General features: G+C 42.1%; 1 protein-coding gene across 1 annotated transcript; it reads right to left on the minus strand.

Annotated features, from left to right (window-relative positions):
- Positions 1 to 71: 71 nt before the first annotated feature.
- Positions 72 to 18,671, minus strand: EIF3B (eukaryotic translation initiation factor 3 subunit B). The gene is made up of 19 exons (XM_063345173.1): positions 17,680 to 18,671; positions 13,756 to 13,948; positions 12,334 to 12,453; positions 12,186 to 12,243; positions 11,387 to 11,515; positions 10,191 to 10,348; positions 9,171 to 9,302; positions 9,001 to 9,067; positions 7,584 to 7,630; positions 7,083 to 7,293; positions 6,432 to 6,504; positions 5,806 to 5,928; positions 5,210 to 5,288; positions 4,298 to 4,436; positions 3,533 to 3,658; positions 2,944 to 3,021; positions 2,366 to 2,474; positions 1,792 to 1,909; positions 72 to 644 (listed from the first exon to the last, which is right to left on the minus strand). The coding sequence occupies exons 1-18, from the start codon at positions 18,164 to 18,166 to the stop codon at positions 1,806 to 1,808; spliced, it is 2,433 nt and encodes an 810-aa protein (XP_063201243.1). The 5' UTR covers positions 18,167 to 18,671; the 3' UTR covers positions 72 to 644; positions 1,792 to 1,805.
- Positions 18,672 to 18,896: the final 225 nt, after the last annotated feature.

Raw genomic sequence — 18,896 nt, forward strand, 5'->3', positions numbered from 1 at the left:
ATTACTGTGGGTATGTTTGACTTTCATCATTCAGGGAAAGACCCCCTACAAACAACACGTAGCCAGCCTGGTTTTAGTATAGGTCTGCTTTTATTTCCATATTCAGCTCTTTGAGGGAGATGTCCTTTCACAATCTGAAAGGAGGAGGATATAGCCCGCTGTAGTGCTGCTTCAGCACACTAAAACACATCATACGAAAAACGGTTCTGTTGACTTTTCCCCAAACAAAATGAACACCTGTCCATGCACTCGGGACATAGAAAGAGTTCTGGAACAGAAACATCGTGCGTGTGTGTAAGACAGAGGTGCACCGATGAATCTCACCTTGCTGGCAATAGTCAAAAACTGCCAGTTGGTAAGTACTGTACGGGAGTCAGTAAGTAAATACTGGTAGTAGTGGATTTAAAAAGGAAAAAAAAAAGAATCAAACCCTTAAAAAAAAATAATAAAAATTTAAAAGCAGCGCCTTTCCGGTATCTCACTGCAGCAGGCAGCAAGACTTAAAGGCACTACAATGTGTCAGAATGGAGAAAATCTGGTGCATCCACCCCTCCAGAGTGCAAGAATATGGATTGAAAATTCCGAAGTTGATGTAGACTTTCTGAAAATGAACAAACTTCTTTTCAGCACAAGATATGGTGGTGCTGCAGAAAAGGAAAAAGAGAGGCGAGTTAGCCACTATGCCTTTATACAAAGAGCTCAACCTTCCCACAGATGCTAGCTGATGACAGGCTGCAAAAGCATGTTTTTCACCCATTCTTAAACTGATGTTTGTTTAAATGCAGACGCTTGGCAGCTGCTCTCCCCCTTCCTTCCATAAAAGATCTCCTGTGTATGGGACACAGATAAGCCAGATCCAGCTATAGTCAAAGGTGTCAAGGCTATTAATTTTTCCTACCAGTACAAGAGGGGCACTCCTCGTATTTTACTTTGACTCCTTAGATATATGGAGGCTGAAGAGCTGTTGGGTGACTTAGAGCTGCAAAAGGCATTCTTCCAGCCTCCCCTTAAGTGAAGGCCTAACACGACAAAGCAGGAATGCAGTGCAGGTTTTAAGTCCCGCATGCCTTCACTATTAAAATATCTTTTCCCTCCTCAATACAACAATATCAAGCTTCCTAAAGGACATTTCCTACAATAATGACTGAAAGTAGCCTCTATTTTCAACATACAAATACACAATATGAATTCATAAACAGGAATTGGCAAAAGCACTGGATTAAACAAAACATTTAATCACCGAGCAGTGACAGCCAGTAATGAGAGCCTGCCACTACCTGAATTCTACCCAACATTTCTAGAAAACGATAGCAGAGTTCATGTGGATATTTAAACATCTACTCAAATTTATATCAGCCCACAGTCAACTTGCTGCATAATCTTCAGTATAGTATTTAAACTCCGTCCAGTCTTCAACTAACATGCAATTCTTCCGAAAGGTGGAACTTCTACCTAATACTAAATACAATTCCTTCTACTGACAGAACTGTAGAGTCTGCAATTCAGTGTGTTTAAAAGCTGACCCTGAGTCTGACATGGGTTTGATCACTCCGGGAAGACAAGACATACAGAGTATTCTGCTCAGTACAGCTCAATCTGACTGTCTGTGATTACTTTTAAAAAAAGCTTTTGTTTATCCCCTTCTAGCCACAGATAAGACATAAACCAACTCAGAAAAATAACATATTCACTCCTGCAACAGACAGACCTAACTTTCCCAAGCAAATTATTGAAACTATAGCAACATCTGACAGACAAAGTTTCTCTCTACTGAGAGGTATGCCATCTTACCACAGTTTTGTTAATTACTCTGGTTCTGCAAGGGTAATAATTTCTTCATTGATAAAAAATTCAACAGTCTCCTCCTCCCAGTCATCGACATTGCTGTCCAGCTCATCTGTGTCTACCCCTGGAACAGAGAAAACATTAACACTGAATGCATCAAACAAGGCAGCAAGGGAAAGATTTGATGCTCATAACAAGGACATGCTAAATACATTAAATGACAAACAAGCATTATTGTCTCCCACCACAGGGTTTTCTGGTCAAATGCAGCACATAAATCTTTGTGGTCTTATCCCAAGGTCAAGCCAATGCTTGCCTTGAAATGTACAGAGGTGAGGTAAAACACTGATAGCAAAATCTGGCAGCCAGCAATATTTGATCTTTCTCCCATGGAAAAAAAAAAATTGAGCTCTGTTGTGATTCAGCATAAAGAGTATAAATAACCTCCAGAGAAGAAGGGACTGGCTTTGGCAGGAAACAGAGGGAGAGAAGTGGATGAACCCCCAGAACAAGGTAGTTATTTTGTAAAAAGCAGCAGGTATCTAGCAGCAAGTCTTTACAAGTACTATGCGTGGCTTACCTCCTCGAAGCTCTAAACGCTCATTCCTCTGCTCCATGTATAACTCTTGTGCCATCTTGCGGTACTTTCTGAACTCCTCCATCATTGTACGTCTCCTTTCCACGAGCTCCTACAGAGGCAGGAAGAAGTCGTTAAACTTTCAAATCCACATGGGATGCATTTGTTAGCAAGTCAACCTTTTTTTTTCCTCTCATGAACATACTTTCTACTGACTTAAAGATTTTTCTCCTATGTAATCAAAAAGCTGTTTTGGTGAGGGCTTTTTTTTTATTATTATTTAAAAGATCTTTTCTTAATCTAAAGACTGGCTAATACAGCAAGTCACTAAGAACTCTAAAAATTTTACCACCTTCGCTTAATGAGATATCACCAGTGCCTCTCCAGATTAATTACTGCTTAACCGAAGAGTTTAGTAGCACCTGTCTGAACTACCTATTGTAACTAACTCTAAACATCTAGACAGAAATGAACACACATTTGTTATAAAAGAAATTTAAATTACATATCACCATTACAAAATGACTAAGGAGAGGTTACAAGAATTTAATCTACATTATTATATTCTGAAGACGTCTTGCCTTTGAAGCTTTGGACTGGCTCAGGCGATCCTTCTGCTCAAATATCTTGGAGTATTTCTTCAGGTCCTTCTTAATTTGCTGTAAAACAGGGAATTTTATTTCAACTAGGATATCAGACTATCAATCAAAACCATCGTACTGAGTATGCCTAAGCAGGCTTTGCATTTTTGAAAAAGATCTCTCTTCTAGGCAATTCCTCCTCGCTATAATTTTGCTTGTTCTTCCTGGCTTACACGTCATGTAAATGCTTCTGTACACATGCAATTAGTGAAGTCTGGACAGCTAAATTCAGTTTGGTTATTCTTTATACCCTTTCACTTTACCCTAACTGTAAGAACAACTGGTCACCATTTCTATTCTGTGCTCAAAGAACAGTTAATATCTACACTCGTTCCCAGAAGTGAGGTCTCCTACGGCAGTATGTTTAGGGTTTAGGTTTTTTGTTTTGTTTCTCCCTCCACCCCAATTCAGAGCAAAAAGCAATTGTGTGATTCTGTAACAGTTCAAGCTGCACCCTCAAGGAGAAGTAAACCAAGTATGGTAATAGAACAAATCCATGTCAGCAGAAAGAGCCAGTGAAACACACTACCTTTATCTGATCCTCGCTGAGCAAGGTAGCTGGTCGTGGTCTCCAGAGAAGCTGACAGAACCTGTCTTTGTTGTTTTTCTGAAGGAGACGGCCTTGGAAGGTCCATAACCAATATGCATTGTCCACCTGGAAGAGCAGTGCACCATCACAGTCAATATAAGCTGTAACTTAACATTCTGGTCCTCACTCTGTCTTAAGGGTCTTTTTTATAAAATCAGCACCATTAGACAACAGAACCAGGGTGCTCTTTTTGTTAAGTGTCTCTCTTGCACAAATCAAATTCTTCAGCAAAATATTTGTTCCACTGAAGCTTTGCAAGAAATTATCTTCTGGAGGATCACAACAGTTTAAAACTAAGCCAGCCCTTCTATCATATTCTTAAGTCTCAGATTCTACACTGTACACAAGAAGATTACAACGCAGTGGTTGGAACCATGCAAAAGTAGTGACAGATGCAATAAATCCTGCTGTTCTGTGTGGACCACAAGGAGATCAAGTTTCAAACTGCTAAAGACATAATGAAAATTCAGAAAAAGGACACTCTGTTTAGACTCATGAACTGCCCTTCCAGAACTTATTCTGGAAAACCAGTAAAGCTAATGGCCCAAATAAATACTGATAAGAAAGAGGCATATAAAACTATGGTGCAGGTTTTAAGTCATATGATCGGTGACAGCTGTTCATTTTCTCTTCCTAACGAATAGCCCTTTCCAACACCTCTGGAAGAGAAAGAAAAAAGAAAACAAAAAAAGAAAGCCTTAGTACCTTGTGGCTCCACCAAGACACAGAAGTCACAATGTATCTGCCTGTAGGATCCCATTCCACATCTGAAGCTGTATAGTGTTCGGCAATATTCATCATGGTGCAGTCAGATGTATCCACAAATGCTAAGGCACCATTCATGCTGCAAAGGAAAAAACAAGACAGATTGCTTTACACACTGGTGTAACCTGGTTTTTTAAAAGCATTTCACAAGCTGCATCTTTACAGGCTCATACCAGTCTCTGTTGCTAGAAAGCAATGCGATGAATAAAAACAAAAATCCAAATAAGAATGACACTTTTGTGTCTATGTTCAGTGACCCTTAATCCATTTTATTTCAGTTCTTAAAAGTCACCATGAAAACATACTATAGGCAAGTTACAGCCAAAGTTTAACAATCATATGCTTAGACATATTTAAGTAGCGAAGACAAGATTAAAGAAAAACAGATTTCCAAGATGAACAGCAGCGCCTGTCTGAAAGTATGTAAAGGCAAATACTAATCAACTGGTTAATAAAAATAATTTTCACTTGCTCTAACATGAAACTTTCTTGATAGCTGTTTTACAAGAGCTTTGTCATTAAGAGGTATTGCCCACGAGGCTATGACAACAACAAATGCACTACAAGAGCCATGTGCATGTTGCAAACTGGGTTAGTTGAGAGTCAATATTTAACTTTAACAGATGAAAAGTGTTTCTAAATATCCACTCTTCTTTTGATGTGGCAAAAATAGCAAGTAAGAGTTACAAAGGACCAAGCTACATTATGAAATTGCAACCCTTCCTTTGCAAAGCTATTTCAAGATTACATAGTAATGCAACGTTCATGGAGATACCAAGTACTTGAGGAGATACTCTAGTCTTTTTCCTTCTTAAAATTAATGTGGTGTTCAGTAACCTGCGCAGTACTCACCTTCTGAGGCCAGCCAACACTACAAATTGCCCTTGAGGACTCCAAAATATCGTGTTTGCCTGCTGTTTGTCAAACGTTTCTGGAAAGAAACAAAAGAAATTCAGAAGAAGATCTCAATCCAATGCCATCAGTTAGCTTACAAGCAGCCAACTCCAACCATTCCTGAAGACACTTCTGAACTCTGCAAGCAAGTCCTAACAACAGTCCTTAGCTCTACACTTCTAAAACCCAGTAGCACCAGAACATCCAAAGCTGGCAGAAGAAAGAAAAGAAGGATATCAGAAGATCTCAACACCTAACTTGGGAATAAATTTTATCTTAAAGTGAGCCAAATCTGTGCTATCACCTCACATGAGCTTCCCAAGGCCACAAAATTATTCTGGCTTGTAGGCCTTTTATTCCCATATCCTGGACTAATTCAAAGTGAAAACAGTTTAGCTGACACCAGAAAATTAAGATTTCTGGAATACAACGTCAGGCATACCACCTATTGCCATACTATCCACCACAAACAGCCACAATTTTGAGTTTACTGCATCTATTGCCATGCAAAATGCTTAGCATCCACACCTTTAACTTGTTTTTCAGTCACTTACTTATGAGTTCTATTTTCCCATTGTTTTTAACATGGTAAAAAGAAACTGAAATTCGTGGAGTTTCTCCATGCAACACAGCAAACTTGCTTCCATTTGGCTCCCACGCAAAGGCTATGATGCTTTCTGTAAAAGAAAAAAAAAAAAAAAAAAAAGAGGAGTCAACACTCTGTCAAAAGGCAATACAAAGCTTTGATTTCAAGCAGTTACCAAAGAAAACCAAGATGCCGAAGAAAGGGAACCCATCAGTTAACAGACTTCACCATACAGACTACCTTTTAAAAACACAGGTTGACAAGGCAAATGCAGGGAGGTATGGGAAGTGTTTCAGTCAAACAATAGCTCCAACGTCTCTCATCTTCTACAGAATACGCTCATATTACCAGCCCTACCATCTTTATTAATAAAAGATTTTCAAATTCTGTAATTTTTCAAGTCAATCACAAGCACAAATAGCAACAGAAGTTTTCTCATTTTTACATGAGAAGCCTTACAACATGAATACTGTAGCCCCTCTCAAAAGAGTTAACTTTTTAATTACGTCACACGTTGACAAGAATTTCTAAGAACCATACAAGCATCTACTCAAAAAAGTTAAAGATCAAAAGTAAGGAAATACTTGGGATTACCTTTCATTTCCACCACATCCACTGGCACCTGTTTCTCTCTCATTCGGAATATTTCAAAGTTGGTCACTACTCCCTGTGTAAAGGCCAAGATCAGCTCATTATCCAGCACAGAAGCAGTAGAGCAAATGCTTTTATTGCTAAGCGTAGAAGGACAAGTACGCAATTAGCCTGGCAGGACGCGGGATGAGAGACAGAATCAAGATTTGTTTCTTTAATGAGAGCAGATAAATACTGTGTACCTCATCACGGAACACATTCTAAATGTTTCTGTTCCGATAAAGGATAACTGAGGAATTGCACAAAAGCATTTGTTTCTTTTCAGACTGTTGTGAAGTGTAATTAAGACAGACAAACTTAAGGCACATTGTGCACCGTGACCTATGGGTTGTTCAACAACTGCTTATCAGTGAGTAGGAAAAGAGATGAGGCATATAGCTCCCAACAGAAGTCCAAGATGCCACTAAAGTCAAAGCAAATCTTGGATGCAAATATTACATACCTTTTGCTCTCCACATGCCTCAAATTAAAACGAAAAATAGCTTTGACATCACATAATTTACATTGTCTACATTAAAAGACAGTACTGTAAGAAAATGAGGTGTCAGCATAAGACAGAACCAAATTTTATGAATATAATCAGAATCCACTTACCTGTGTGCCTTTGGGAGTCCTGTCTACCTTCACACACAGGTAATCCCCGTTCTTCTGCCAGTGGAGTTTACAATCTACGACATTGAACAAATTCCGCACACGAATTTCTTGTCTAGAAGGCAGCTGCATCAAAGTCACTCTTGCTGGGATGTCTTTGTCCTCAGGCACCCAGAAAGCAATTATGTTACCACCTGGAGACCATGAGAAGTCTCTACAGGAAGAAAGTTAAAAATATGCCATTTTAATTTTTAGTTAGAGATACTACAAGCAGAAACCATTTTAATCATTGTATCTGAATGTTGCAGACAAATATCAACTCTCAGTAATAACGACAGATACAGACAAGCAACTGAGGACAATTTAATAACCTTACACATATCATACCAAAACAGATTTTTAACCTGCTATTTAAACTTGCTACATGACCAACGTTATCAAAACCATACACTTCACTAAAGAGTAGGGGTTACACCCAGTGTATCTTTACGAAAGGATACTCACCTTATCCCAGTGATTTTCAAGCTTTTTTTGTCCAACAAACCCATAGACTAAAAGAAGAGAAAGATGTGAATTTTCAAGTTAGTAACATTCTTGAATTTACACACACACCTTCTACTCTTATTATTAGAGCACATAAACTAGGAAACTGTAGTTTTCAGAGATCCTGTATCCCTATTTTTTATTATGAATGTTTGTATACCACAATTACAAATAAAATAAAAATTGCTGTATAGAATTAATGAGCACAGCAGCCTGAATTATGATGAAAAAGCAAAACAGACTAGATTAGGCTGCAATTTATAATGCATTTTGGGTTCTCTGGTGCTGAGAGACTTGGATAGATTGGACCGATGGGCCAATGCTAATGGAATGTGCTTCAACAAGGCCAAGTGCGGGGTCCTGCACTTGGGCCACACCAACCCCCTGCAGCGCTACAGCCTTGGGGCAGTGTGGCTGGAGAGCTGCCTGGCAGAAAAGGACCTGGGGGTTCTAATCAACAAGCAGCTGAACGTGAGCCAGCAGCGTGCCCAGGTGGCCAAGAGGGCCAATGGCATCCTGGCTTGTATTAGACATAGTGTGACCAGCAGAAGGAGGGAGGTGATTGTCCCCCTGTACTCAGCACCCCTTGAGTATTGTGTCCAGTTTTGGGCACCTCAAAACGAGAGAGATATCGAGGTGCTGGAGCGAGTGCAGAGGAGGGCAAGGAAGCTGGTGAAGGGCCTGGAGAATAACTCTTATGAGGAGCGATTGAAGGAGCTGGGACTGTTTAGTTTGAGGACGAGGAGGCTGAGGGGAGACCTCATCACTCTCTACAACTACTTGAAGGGACATTGTAGAGAGGTTGGTGCTGGTCTCTTCTCACAGGTAATTAGTGATAAAACAAGAGGGAATGGGTTCAAGCTGCAGCAGGGTAGGTTTAGGCTGGACATCAGGAAAATATTCTTCACAGAAAGAGTGGACGGACACTGGAATAGGCTACCCAGGGAGGTGGCAGAGTCACCATCCCTGAACGTGTTTAAGACTCATTTAGACATGGTGTTAAGGGATATGGTGTAAGGGAGAACTTTGTAGAGTGGGGTTGATGGTTGGACTCGATGATCCCAAGGGTCTTTTCCAACCTAAATGATTCTATCTGCTACCGAGAGCTGGGAGGCATCACATAACTGTGATCCTTATTGACTCTTGTAAGTAGTATATTGAACTGTCTAGTCCTTCTAAAAGCGTGCTGTGAAATTTACTGTGAGGCTCAGCTAAAGTTTTTCACCCAGGAAAGAACAAGACAAGAGCAAATGGATTTCTTCCCTTTTAAGCCCAGCTCTAGAGTGTATTACTAAAATGTATCCTTTAAAATAGATACCATGGGAAAGACTGACATTGTAATGCAATAAGCGTTATGCAAAAAACAGGAAGGACTTACAGGTGTTTCATAGATACTGAGGGTATCTGAAGTCATTCGAGCAAAGAATTTACCATCATGACTCCATCTAAGCAAATAAAAAGAAAGAATATTAGATACGAACTGCCTTTTTATTAAACGGAGTCTGGGACTACTTGTTCTCTCTATTCTAATTCTGTTTCTCAACCTACTTAAAAATAGGCCAGTGAGCTGAGTTTTCACAGTGGAATCCTCGCTTCTTTTGCCCTGTCAAAATATCCCAAATGATAATGGCCTGAGGGTCATCCTGCGTGTCCATCAAAGGGCTGAAGGTCACTAAGTACCTACAAAAGAAATAATCGGTTTCACTATCGAAACTTCATCCAATATGTCAGCACAAGCAGGCTTTCATCCAAATAAAATTTAAATACAGTGCACTTTCAAACAGCAGTTTCTCTAATGGGATTTTTTGGAGAGGAGGAAGAAATAAGAACAGTATGATAAAGGGAGAGAAAGCTTCCAAGACACAGTATTTCCCTGTGCAAGGGAAGTGCAAGTCTTCCCATACTGATGTTACAAGAAAGGGGAAACTCACCAAATACACTGTTACCTAATTAAATAGTTTTGCCATGAGAACATCACTGGTTTCGAACTGAATATAAATCCATTGACCTTAGCCAACCTGAACTATAGGTATGCTAGACTTCTCCATTTAAAGATAAATAATCTGTCTTTAACGCAATAAAACATAAAACCTAATTGCTTCCAAATAAAATCTCAGTCCTGAAATTATTTTAGCCTTCTCTACAGAGCCCTTTAACGTTAAAGAATGCTTAAGGAATTAATTTCAGTACTACAGATTTGGAGGATGCTACTCAACTCAACTGAAACTTTTCAGAGAACTAGAAATCTAACACTGGAGACATCCCATCCAACTAAAGAGGAAAAAACATGGTCTTCTCCTTTGGGATAATAACGTCTTTGACAGAACTTGGCAGCTCAGTTTTGTAGACCAATTATTCCAGATTACGTTAAGTATCTTTCCTGAAGTCAAAGAAAAGCCAGGCAGAGTTTCACTCACTCTAAGAAGGATTTACACATGGAAAGCAGTACTTCCAAAGGCAAAAGAAAACCGAATACTCCAACCACACAAGATTTGAAAGCACAGCAGCCAGAACGTGCGCGCTTCACGCTCTTCATCCCTTTGCCCAAATCAATGCCATACACCATACCTTTCACAGGGTGAGAAGTCGATAAGCTGCACTCCCTGGTGACTAAACCTTTGAATCTGCTTGAACTTCTCTCCACCCCAAAGTGCGATGCCTCTCTGGTGGAACGTAGCCAAGTAGGTACCCTTCGGGGACCAACGTACATAAGTTTCTGTCCACCGCTGCATTTAAAAAAATAAAACAAGTACATGCAAAGGTTTAATTTCACAATGGATTCCCCTAAAAGGGAAAGAATTAAATGTGTGGTTTGTAGCATCACATTTTACAAATCCATTTACTAAGTGAAGATCTCAGATTTAGTGATACCTTGGACTAGTTGTGGAGTTTAATTTCATGCACATAATGCACAGTACTTATTCTTCCAGTTGGAAACTGTCAATTGAGACATTTTCAACTTACTGATCACCAAAAACATTTTCCAGGTACGGTGACAACCTTTGTACAGTAACAATTAAACCCACCTAAGAGGCTTGGGTTTCCTTTTGTCTTTCAGTCCTGGAAAGAACATACTCTTCTTAGAAGTAAGGGTGTATTTCAAATTTCTCAAAACAATACCGCTCCTGACCTTCAGCTAAATTAGAGAGATATCAGCAGTACAGACCACGGCGATGAGCAAAATTACTCATCATCCCAGAGCCAACTTCTTTCTACTGTAATGTGTAATGGTTATTAAAGAAAATGCTTCTGGGTACCAACAGTTCTCAGCAAGTCAGCTGCCTGCAGCAGACAGGCATGCTAACTCTCCCCTTTATATGCTATTACCAAACCAGCTATTCCTCTTTTGCACCTTTGCGGTCAGCAAAAAGTCATCAGAAGCAGCATACTTTAGCACATAGTCAGCTCTAATGAATAGTACTACTCCTCAAACACTGACGTTGCATTTTCAGGTCTTTCTGAATCATGTATATAATATACAGATGAAGGAAGCAAATAGGCATTATGGACCAGTTAAAAAAAAAAAACACAAAACAACAAAAACCAAAATGCCCACCATAAACAAGTTAACTCTACATTTGTTTTACCTAAGCAGTTAAGTCTAATTCTAAAGGATGTAATTTCACCGTTCCTCTTCAGAAGGAAAAGTATTTCAACAATGAGGAAAAAAATATCTTGTTTTAAAAAATGAAAAACCTGAAGTGTCATAAAGTGAATGAGACTGACAGTGTAGCTGCAATGTACAGCACTCCCAGGACACTCACTGCTCTGTCCTCAATTTGAACAGGTTCCTTGATATCATTCCAAAAAATGGAGGTCCGGTCTCCTGACTCGAAGATCACGCTGTACTGATCCCTACAATCAGGATCTTCCAACCAGTATCTAAGATTCCCCTAAGAAAAAAAGAAGCAAGAAGATTATTGATGAGTTAAAGGGTAAGAAGACAAGTTCCCCAAATTAGTATCTACCTGGCAGGTGGAAGTCGGTCTTACACAGAGTGTGGAACTTTGGAGTCTTACCATTGCAAACAAGTCTTTAAAGTGAAATTAAACAATTCAAACTACCAGTTACTGGAGGCTAAGAGAACAGATCATAAAAAGGTGGACCTCCAAGGTGGTCTGATGACTTTTAACGCTTCCTACTTAAAATAACTATAAGGGTTTTCTTAGTGTTTGTTTTTTTTTTTTTTTTTTTTTTTTTTTAAACTAACCCTTCCTTCCCCCACAGGACTTTTCACAAGCTAGTGGTAACAAACACAGAAGTTTGCCTCAAACATTAAAAAATATGAGAAGATGCTTTCGAAATTCTATTTTTAAATGACTTGTGCAAAATTATTGTTTACTCTTAAGTTTTACCATATGTGGAACTACTAAGCAGAACCACTAAGCTGTCCCTGTCACTTCATGACACTGAGAATGAAGGAACAGGAACATGTGATCACTAGTGCTACTTATAACAACACTATTAAACCATCGTTTCTATTTTCATGTGAACACTCCAGCAATGAAGTAATCATTTCATATTATGCTGAATATTCTTTCCACTCTTCCAAAAAGTCCTTACCAAATCCTTAAATGGCTGTTTCTCAGGGATTTCCCATTCATCACTGATTGTCATGTACCTGAAAGAGCAATTTGATTGGTTACACTCCGTGCAGGTACTCTTGATTAGAATCCCAAAATCTACAGATATACACGATAGCTGCACTCACTTATCAAAGTCTGTGAAAAGGTTGACTCTGAAAGTGTGCTGTTTATCCAGTTTGTATCCATCTGCATTCTTCACAGCATCCACCGCATGAGATGGAGACATGTACTCCAGAAAGATGTATCTACAATGAAGGAAGACAAAAGTAGGAAATCATCGTTGACTACATAACAGGCTCATAATAAAAAAAGCAAGCAAATAAATAAATAAAATAAAAAAGAAACAATGGGGATGAACTAAGAACTCGGTAAAGAGCATCTACAAAATAACTTCTTGTCTTGCCACTAACCAATTAGGGTCAAAAGCAATTAATCTCCATTTTGGCTACAGGCACATATACACTTTTCAGCTGTATTGGCTTGACCTGAATTAAACTGATATCCTTTCTGTAAATGGGCTAGACCAAGTGACAAATGCAAGTTCAATGCAACACAATGAGAACAATGAGAGCTAGTAACAGGCAGGTTAAGTACACGGCTCTTTCCAGCTGAATAACAGATCATGTCTAGAAATTGTAAATCTTGCTCTTATAGGCATCACAAAGCACCACTCTTGTTTTTCAATTACACTGAATATAATTCAGTTTCCTTCTTGCCACTCATCCAATCTAGCTCGTAGCGCAGCAGACTTAAAATTAACAGTATCCTGAAGACTGTCAGATACTGCCTCAGAGAGGGCCACAAACACAGAGACAGAACAATTTTCTCACACTGACCTTACAGAATCAGCAATCCCTCCACTCCAGAAAACCCACCTTTTTTTATGCTTTCTAAACTATGAATTCATCCCAAAGTCTGGAATATATGCTACTCCAACCCCAGTAATACCTCATATTTATCAGACTGATTTTTGCCTGGTTTTATGGAGAGAAACTTTCTCTCCCTTGCCCTCTCCCTTTAGGACTTGATAATTTCTGGTTAGCTTTCTTCTCAATTTCAGACGCTGCAATTAACCAGGAACAGGGATCAGAAGTTTGCAAAGGGGAAAAGGGCCCTGGAAAGGGCTTGATGAACTTAAGAAAGCTGGAGTCACTAATGTAAGCGTAAGCACTGGCAACCAGAGACATAATATTGACAGTCCATTTTGCAACAGTACATCCACTGCTCCTAAGTTTTTAACTAAAACAGACCTTTAACCTATTCAGTAGCCATGACAGAAAATTAACAAAAACCCCCTCATTTAGTACCATAATTAATACCCCCCAACACTGTAGCTTAATGAGCTATTAAGCTTCTTGGCTCCCTCGGGAACTTGTGCTCGTCACTGAAACTGGATGTCAGGATCGTACAGACTAAGGTAGAAAAAAGCGATGAGCATGACTGTGAGGTCACCATAAAAACTGGCCATAAAGTATTGACACTAGTAATCAAGGGTAAGTCAGAGGAGTGTTTCAATCCAATTTCCAGTAAAAGTTATAAGGACTTACCCTTTTGTCTTCCCATCTGCTTCCGGGTAAAATTCATTGATAATTTTACCAAACTTGGAAAATATTTTGTGGATGACATTCTTCAGTTTCTCAAGTCGGTCTGGTCCAACCTGGGGAACATTATCCACAACGATTACTGAGTCGATTCCATCTGCTTCCTGCGGCTGATCTTTCAGTACATCACCAAGTAATTCTGCAAAGAAAACGCATACATGAAACTAAGGCACCAGTCTACATCATTGAGGAGGAAGACAGAAAGGTGAAAAGAATAGTGACAGTAAGAGAAGAGGGAGACTTCAAGTTTCAGGAAAATTATTCGAGAGTCATTTAAGAAACTTGGTAGTGAATGAACATCCTACCAGAGAAACAACTGAAGTGCATACACAGCACCCCAACAAGACTTCCTTGCTAAGAGGAATGTTTACACAGTTTCTTGACAAACTTCAAGCAGTTAACTCTTGAAATCTTTCTTAAAGAAATACCTTACATTGAGGACATCAACATGTACACTATTAGCTTGTTTAAGGAGTTGGAACTGGCTCAAGAAGTCCTCAAAATTGCCAATAAAGCGGACAACTATAAGATTTATTACTCAAGCTCTGACTAGTAACCTTGCTCAAATTATAACCAGATGACTTTGATAAAAAGAAATGTAACATGTACCTCCCTCCCACATTACAAGAATTTTAGCATAATTCAAAACTATCTGCCATACTGGAAGCTCTGCATGTCTTAGCATCATTATAATTATGTTTGAGAACTCACGCTCCATCTAAACCTTTAATTAAACACAGAAATGAAGGTCTAAGACAAGAAACTTAAAGCCATATTTAAGCATGCAGCAAGCGAAGACAAGCACACACCTTTTTATACTCTGGATATTCTTCAACCATACTAATCCCCTTTCCTACATCATCTTACAAACTTTGAGAGTACTTGCTGGTGAGATTGTTTGTTCAGTCCCTGCACTGTCAGCTTCAAGTTTCTTTCTACTGGGAAGAGACTGCTTACAGCATTGTTGAAGTTTCTCACATGCAGAAGGGAGTACACTCAGAAGGACTTAACTCTGCAGCTGTGGCTGAAGTACCACAGTAAAAGAGCCCTTAGCAGGGAACAGCAGATTGAAAATTGGGAAAACGTCAAGCACAAGAAAAGTTCATTAAAAAAATCCAGAGGTAACAACAGATATTCTGATGGCACAAAACCATACAGGTCATTGCGGATGAGCAAAAAACTTCACAGGAAGACAGAGGCACTGGTCCTCTTGTAATGAGGTGCCTGCTTACAAGGCACAGTCTTGTAAGGAGTAAGCACAGTCACAGACAATGACAACTTCAAGAGCACTATTTGAAACAAATAGGTAGGCAAAGAAGTAGAAGAAAAATGGAACATAGAGCAAAAACCTGATTTCTTTCAAAAGCACAGCAGTGGGTATAAGGAATCACTCTGTAGAGAGTATTTTCTACGGCACGGACTAAAAGTGATTTAAGTTACTGCCAAAGGAATTTTGGATCACCTTCCCCTCCTTCTTTAACTTTTTGCTGCAAAGTTGAAAGCTGACTCAAATTGTCACAGATCCAGAAGAGAACACAGATGAGTGCTGCAAGTTAACATCCTAGTATTTACTGGACCTCAAGATAATCTTTCAGAAGGAAGCCATTCTCCAGGCAGCTGACCATACACTGAAGCTGTGGATAGGTAACCACTTGCCCAGGATTTAGAACACACGCAGTGAAGTGTCTACTATGCCTAGAGTAATTTTAAGGACTGAAAAGATTAATTCAAATACCCAATATTACAGTAAAATAATACGTACATTTCTTATTTACCCTATAATCCCCTATCTTAGTTTTTCCCTGCATATAAAACGAAAGCATGTCCCACAAGGACACTTCCACAGAAGCCTATGAGAAAAAAAAAATACACAAAAGGATGATTTTTTAGGCTCTATTAGTCATTTTTTCACAACAACTTCTCACAAAAGACTTTGGAGGCCTACAGACAAACAAAGGAATGCATATTTAGATTCATGTGCAAGAATACAATACAGTTTTGATACACTACAGGGTAACAGATTAAAGACAAATACCTACATTGTTCCACTTCTCTGCCTTAAATTCAAAATTGTGAACAAAGGAAATCTTCAAAGAGTAAGAAGCTAGTTTAGCCAGCTCTTACTCCACCCACAAGAAAAGCGGGGTGTGGTGGGTACCCAGCTATCTTCAGCTGGCCGTATTTTAAGGACTACTATCTTTATCCAAACTAAAGCTTCATTGCACCTAAGTGGTTATCTGACACATCCTTCTTGTGCTTGAGCTTGGATCAGCTGTGCTGCCATGCCAACACCACTCTGGCAAAAAAAGTTGAAGTAATGCACCTGAGATGGTCCAAACCTGAAGCTGGTCCAGCTCAAAGGTGTTCCTGAAGATGTAACATCACAAGCACTGAAATGAGCCTTGGCTCAGTGACACTGGGGGACTGCCTTTCTCCTTGGGGAGCCATCAGGATAAGGAGAAAGGAATAAGGAAGCTCAACAATTAACACACAGATGGAAAGCCAGACCAGCAAGAGTGACTAAACACTGTAATTCAGCTACTAACACTGTATTATTCATACAGCTGAGAAGTTAACCAAATCAATCCCTAACAATAAAATTGGTGAGGATGGAAAATATGCCTAGTTTCTGAACAGACAGAAATTAACATAATAATCCTACATGTAGACACAATGTATCATGCAAACACTTAACTACACAAAAAGAATCCAGCTACATACTTGCAGACAATTTTGCCAAAGTGTCTTTAAGAAACAAACGTACAAGTTAAAAGAGCTATACATGGGCTAATAAATTGAGAATAGCAAACACTTTCTTACTTTAAGATATTTGTTCTGCTGTCTTATTAAGCTAAACACAGGACTAAAACACTAGAAGGCACATATATCACCTGTATTCCATCGCCAATTGAAGTAACTGACTTATGAACAAATTATCAAATGCTTTAAGAAACATTTTTCCAGTTCTGATACATGCAACCTAAGACCCTACAATGCGTAGGATACCCGTATGTAACACCCTACAATGGCACATATGCTAGAAGAAGCACTGGCAAAATAAGTGCTATTAGGGAACTGAGATGATTTATCTAGAAAAAATTACCTGAAAAAAAATATTAAACTAAAGTTTAACTTCTATATGCCAAAACTACGTATTCCCATAATTATCGATTAGCTATTTAAAGACAGGCAGTATCCAATACTTCTGTAAGCGCCTACGTTTGAATTTTCAACTGCCAGAAATAGTTTTCCCATATTTTCTTGTTGCAAAGCACCTACATCACATCTTCATGAGCACTAACTCTCCTCAAACCCTGTATTTATCTATGGATTTCATTCTGGATGCGTGGAAAAGATAGAACAATGAAATCTACTTTGCAGACATCTGGTCAGCAAGTTAAAACTTCTGTTTTTACAGTCGAGCGTAACTAATGGAGTCAAACGGAAAGCACACGAGTTGATGATTCCACTTTGTGAGGGCAGCCCACAGATCGGTACTTCAGGTTTAATCGTGAATTTAAGAACAGCAGCAACCCCTACGGTGCACAGACACAGCAGAATAAGGCTCATTCCACAAACGCTGCTGCGATGAAGACGTGTCCTTAGCGTTACGAGCAGCCGGTTACCACACCGCCAGGGCGGGCGGGGGAAGAGCCAGCGGTCGGGCCCGCCGAGCCCGGGGGACGCGGAGGGTCTCCCCACAGAGGCCCCGCCGGCCCGGCCCGGCCCGCACCGCGGCCTCCCCCGCGCCCCTCGACGGCGGGCAGGGCCGGGCCCCCGCCGGGGCTCTCCCGCCTCCCCGCGGCCCCTCCCTTCCCCTCACGGCCGGCCCCACCAGGCCCGGGCGCCGCCGCCGGCCCAGGCCCGCACCTTCGTCGCTGATGTCGTCCACGAAGTCCTCGGGGTCACTGAAGGAAATCTCGTCCTCGGGCTCGGCCGGGGCGGCGGGCGCGGCCTCCCCATCCTCCTTCCCCGCGCCGGGCTCGGCCTCCGCCGGCGCCTCGGTCTGGGCCTCCTCCGCCGCTGGCTCGGCCTCGGCCGGCGGCTCGGCCTCGGGCTCCGCCTCCGCTTTCTCGGGGCTTTCGCGGCCGGACTGCGGCTGAGGCGAGGGCAGCTGTGGCGGCTGCTCGGGCTCGGCAGCCTCCTCGGCGGCGGGCGGCGGCTGGGGGGGGCTCGGCGGCGCCTCAGACTCGCCGCCTTCCTCCTGCCCCTCGCCCTCCTCTTCCTCCTGCTCCTTCTCCTCCTCCTCCTGCTGCGGCGGCGGTGGCGGCTCCGCGGGCGGCGGCGGGGGCCCGTCCGCCTGCTGGGGGTCGCGGGCCGGCGGGGCGGCGGGCGGGCTCTGCTCGGTGTCCTGCATGGGGCCGGGTGCGGGGCCGGGCCGGCCGCGCGCGGACAGCTCGAGCGCGGCGGGGAAAGGGGCGGGGGAGGGGCGGGGAGGCGCCTACGGCCGGGCCATGTGCGCCAGGCCCGGCGGGCCTCGCGCAGCGGCGCCTACCAACCGGCGCGGAACGGGGGGTACGGGGGGGAAACCCAACCCGGGCCCCGCCGCAGCTTCTGCCCAACGCTGCCTTCTCCCCACTCCGCCGTAGCTGCTGGTCTGTTCTCTCGCTCAGCCAGCGGCGGGTCCCTCTCCTTCTCGCCCCGCAACACACGCAGTTCCACCACCACCCACCCCCCAGTTTTGCGCCTCGCTGTGGTTGAGCCCAAGATGGCGCCGCTTTCCCGTCTACCGAGGTGGGGTTCGGCCGAACCATTTTTTAGAAAGCAGGAGGCGCCGGGACATTTAACTGCGCAGACGTAGAGCAAAGCCCTCCCGCATTCTGGGCAGCTCGGCGTATTTCCCTGCCAGGCGGGAGGTGACAGGGCAGCACACTGCCGCCAGACCTGCCCGCCACCCCCCCCACAACCCCACCGCCGTGCGCTCGCCCGCAGGCCGGCGGTGCTCGCGCGGGCGCTACTAAGCTGGCGCAGAGGGGGAGGCGCGAGGCGGCGCGCTTGTGCTGGGGCGCGGCGAGTACACGGGGGAGGTGCCGCACCCCCCCCCGCGGGCCGTGGGGCCACATGGTACGGCCCGACGGGAGCCGCCA

Source organism: Chroicocephalus ridibundus, chromosome 8 (genome assembly GCF_963924245.1).
Source record: "Chroicocephalus ridibundus chromosome 8, bChrRid1.1, whole genome shotgun sequence".
In the NCBI taxonomy this organism is placed as follows: domain Eukaryota; kingdom Metazoa; phylum Chordata; class Aves; order Charadriiformes; family Laridae; genus Chroicocephalus; species Chroicocephalus ridibundus.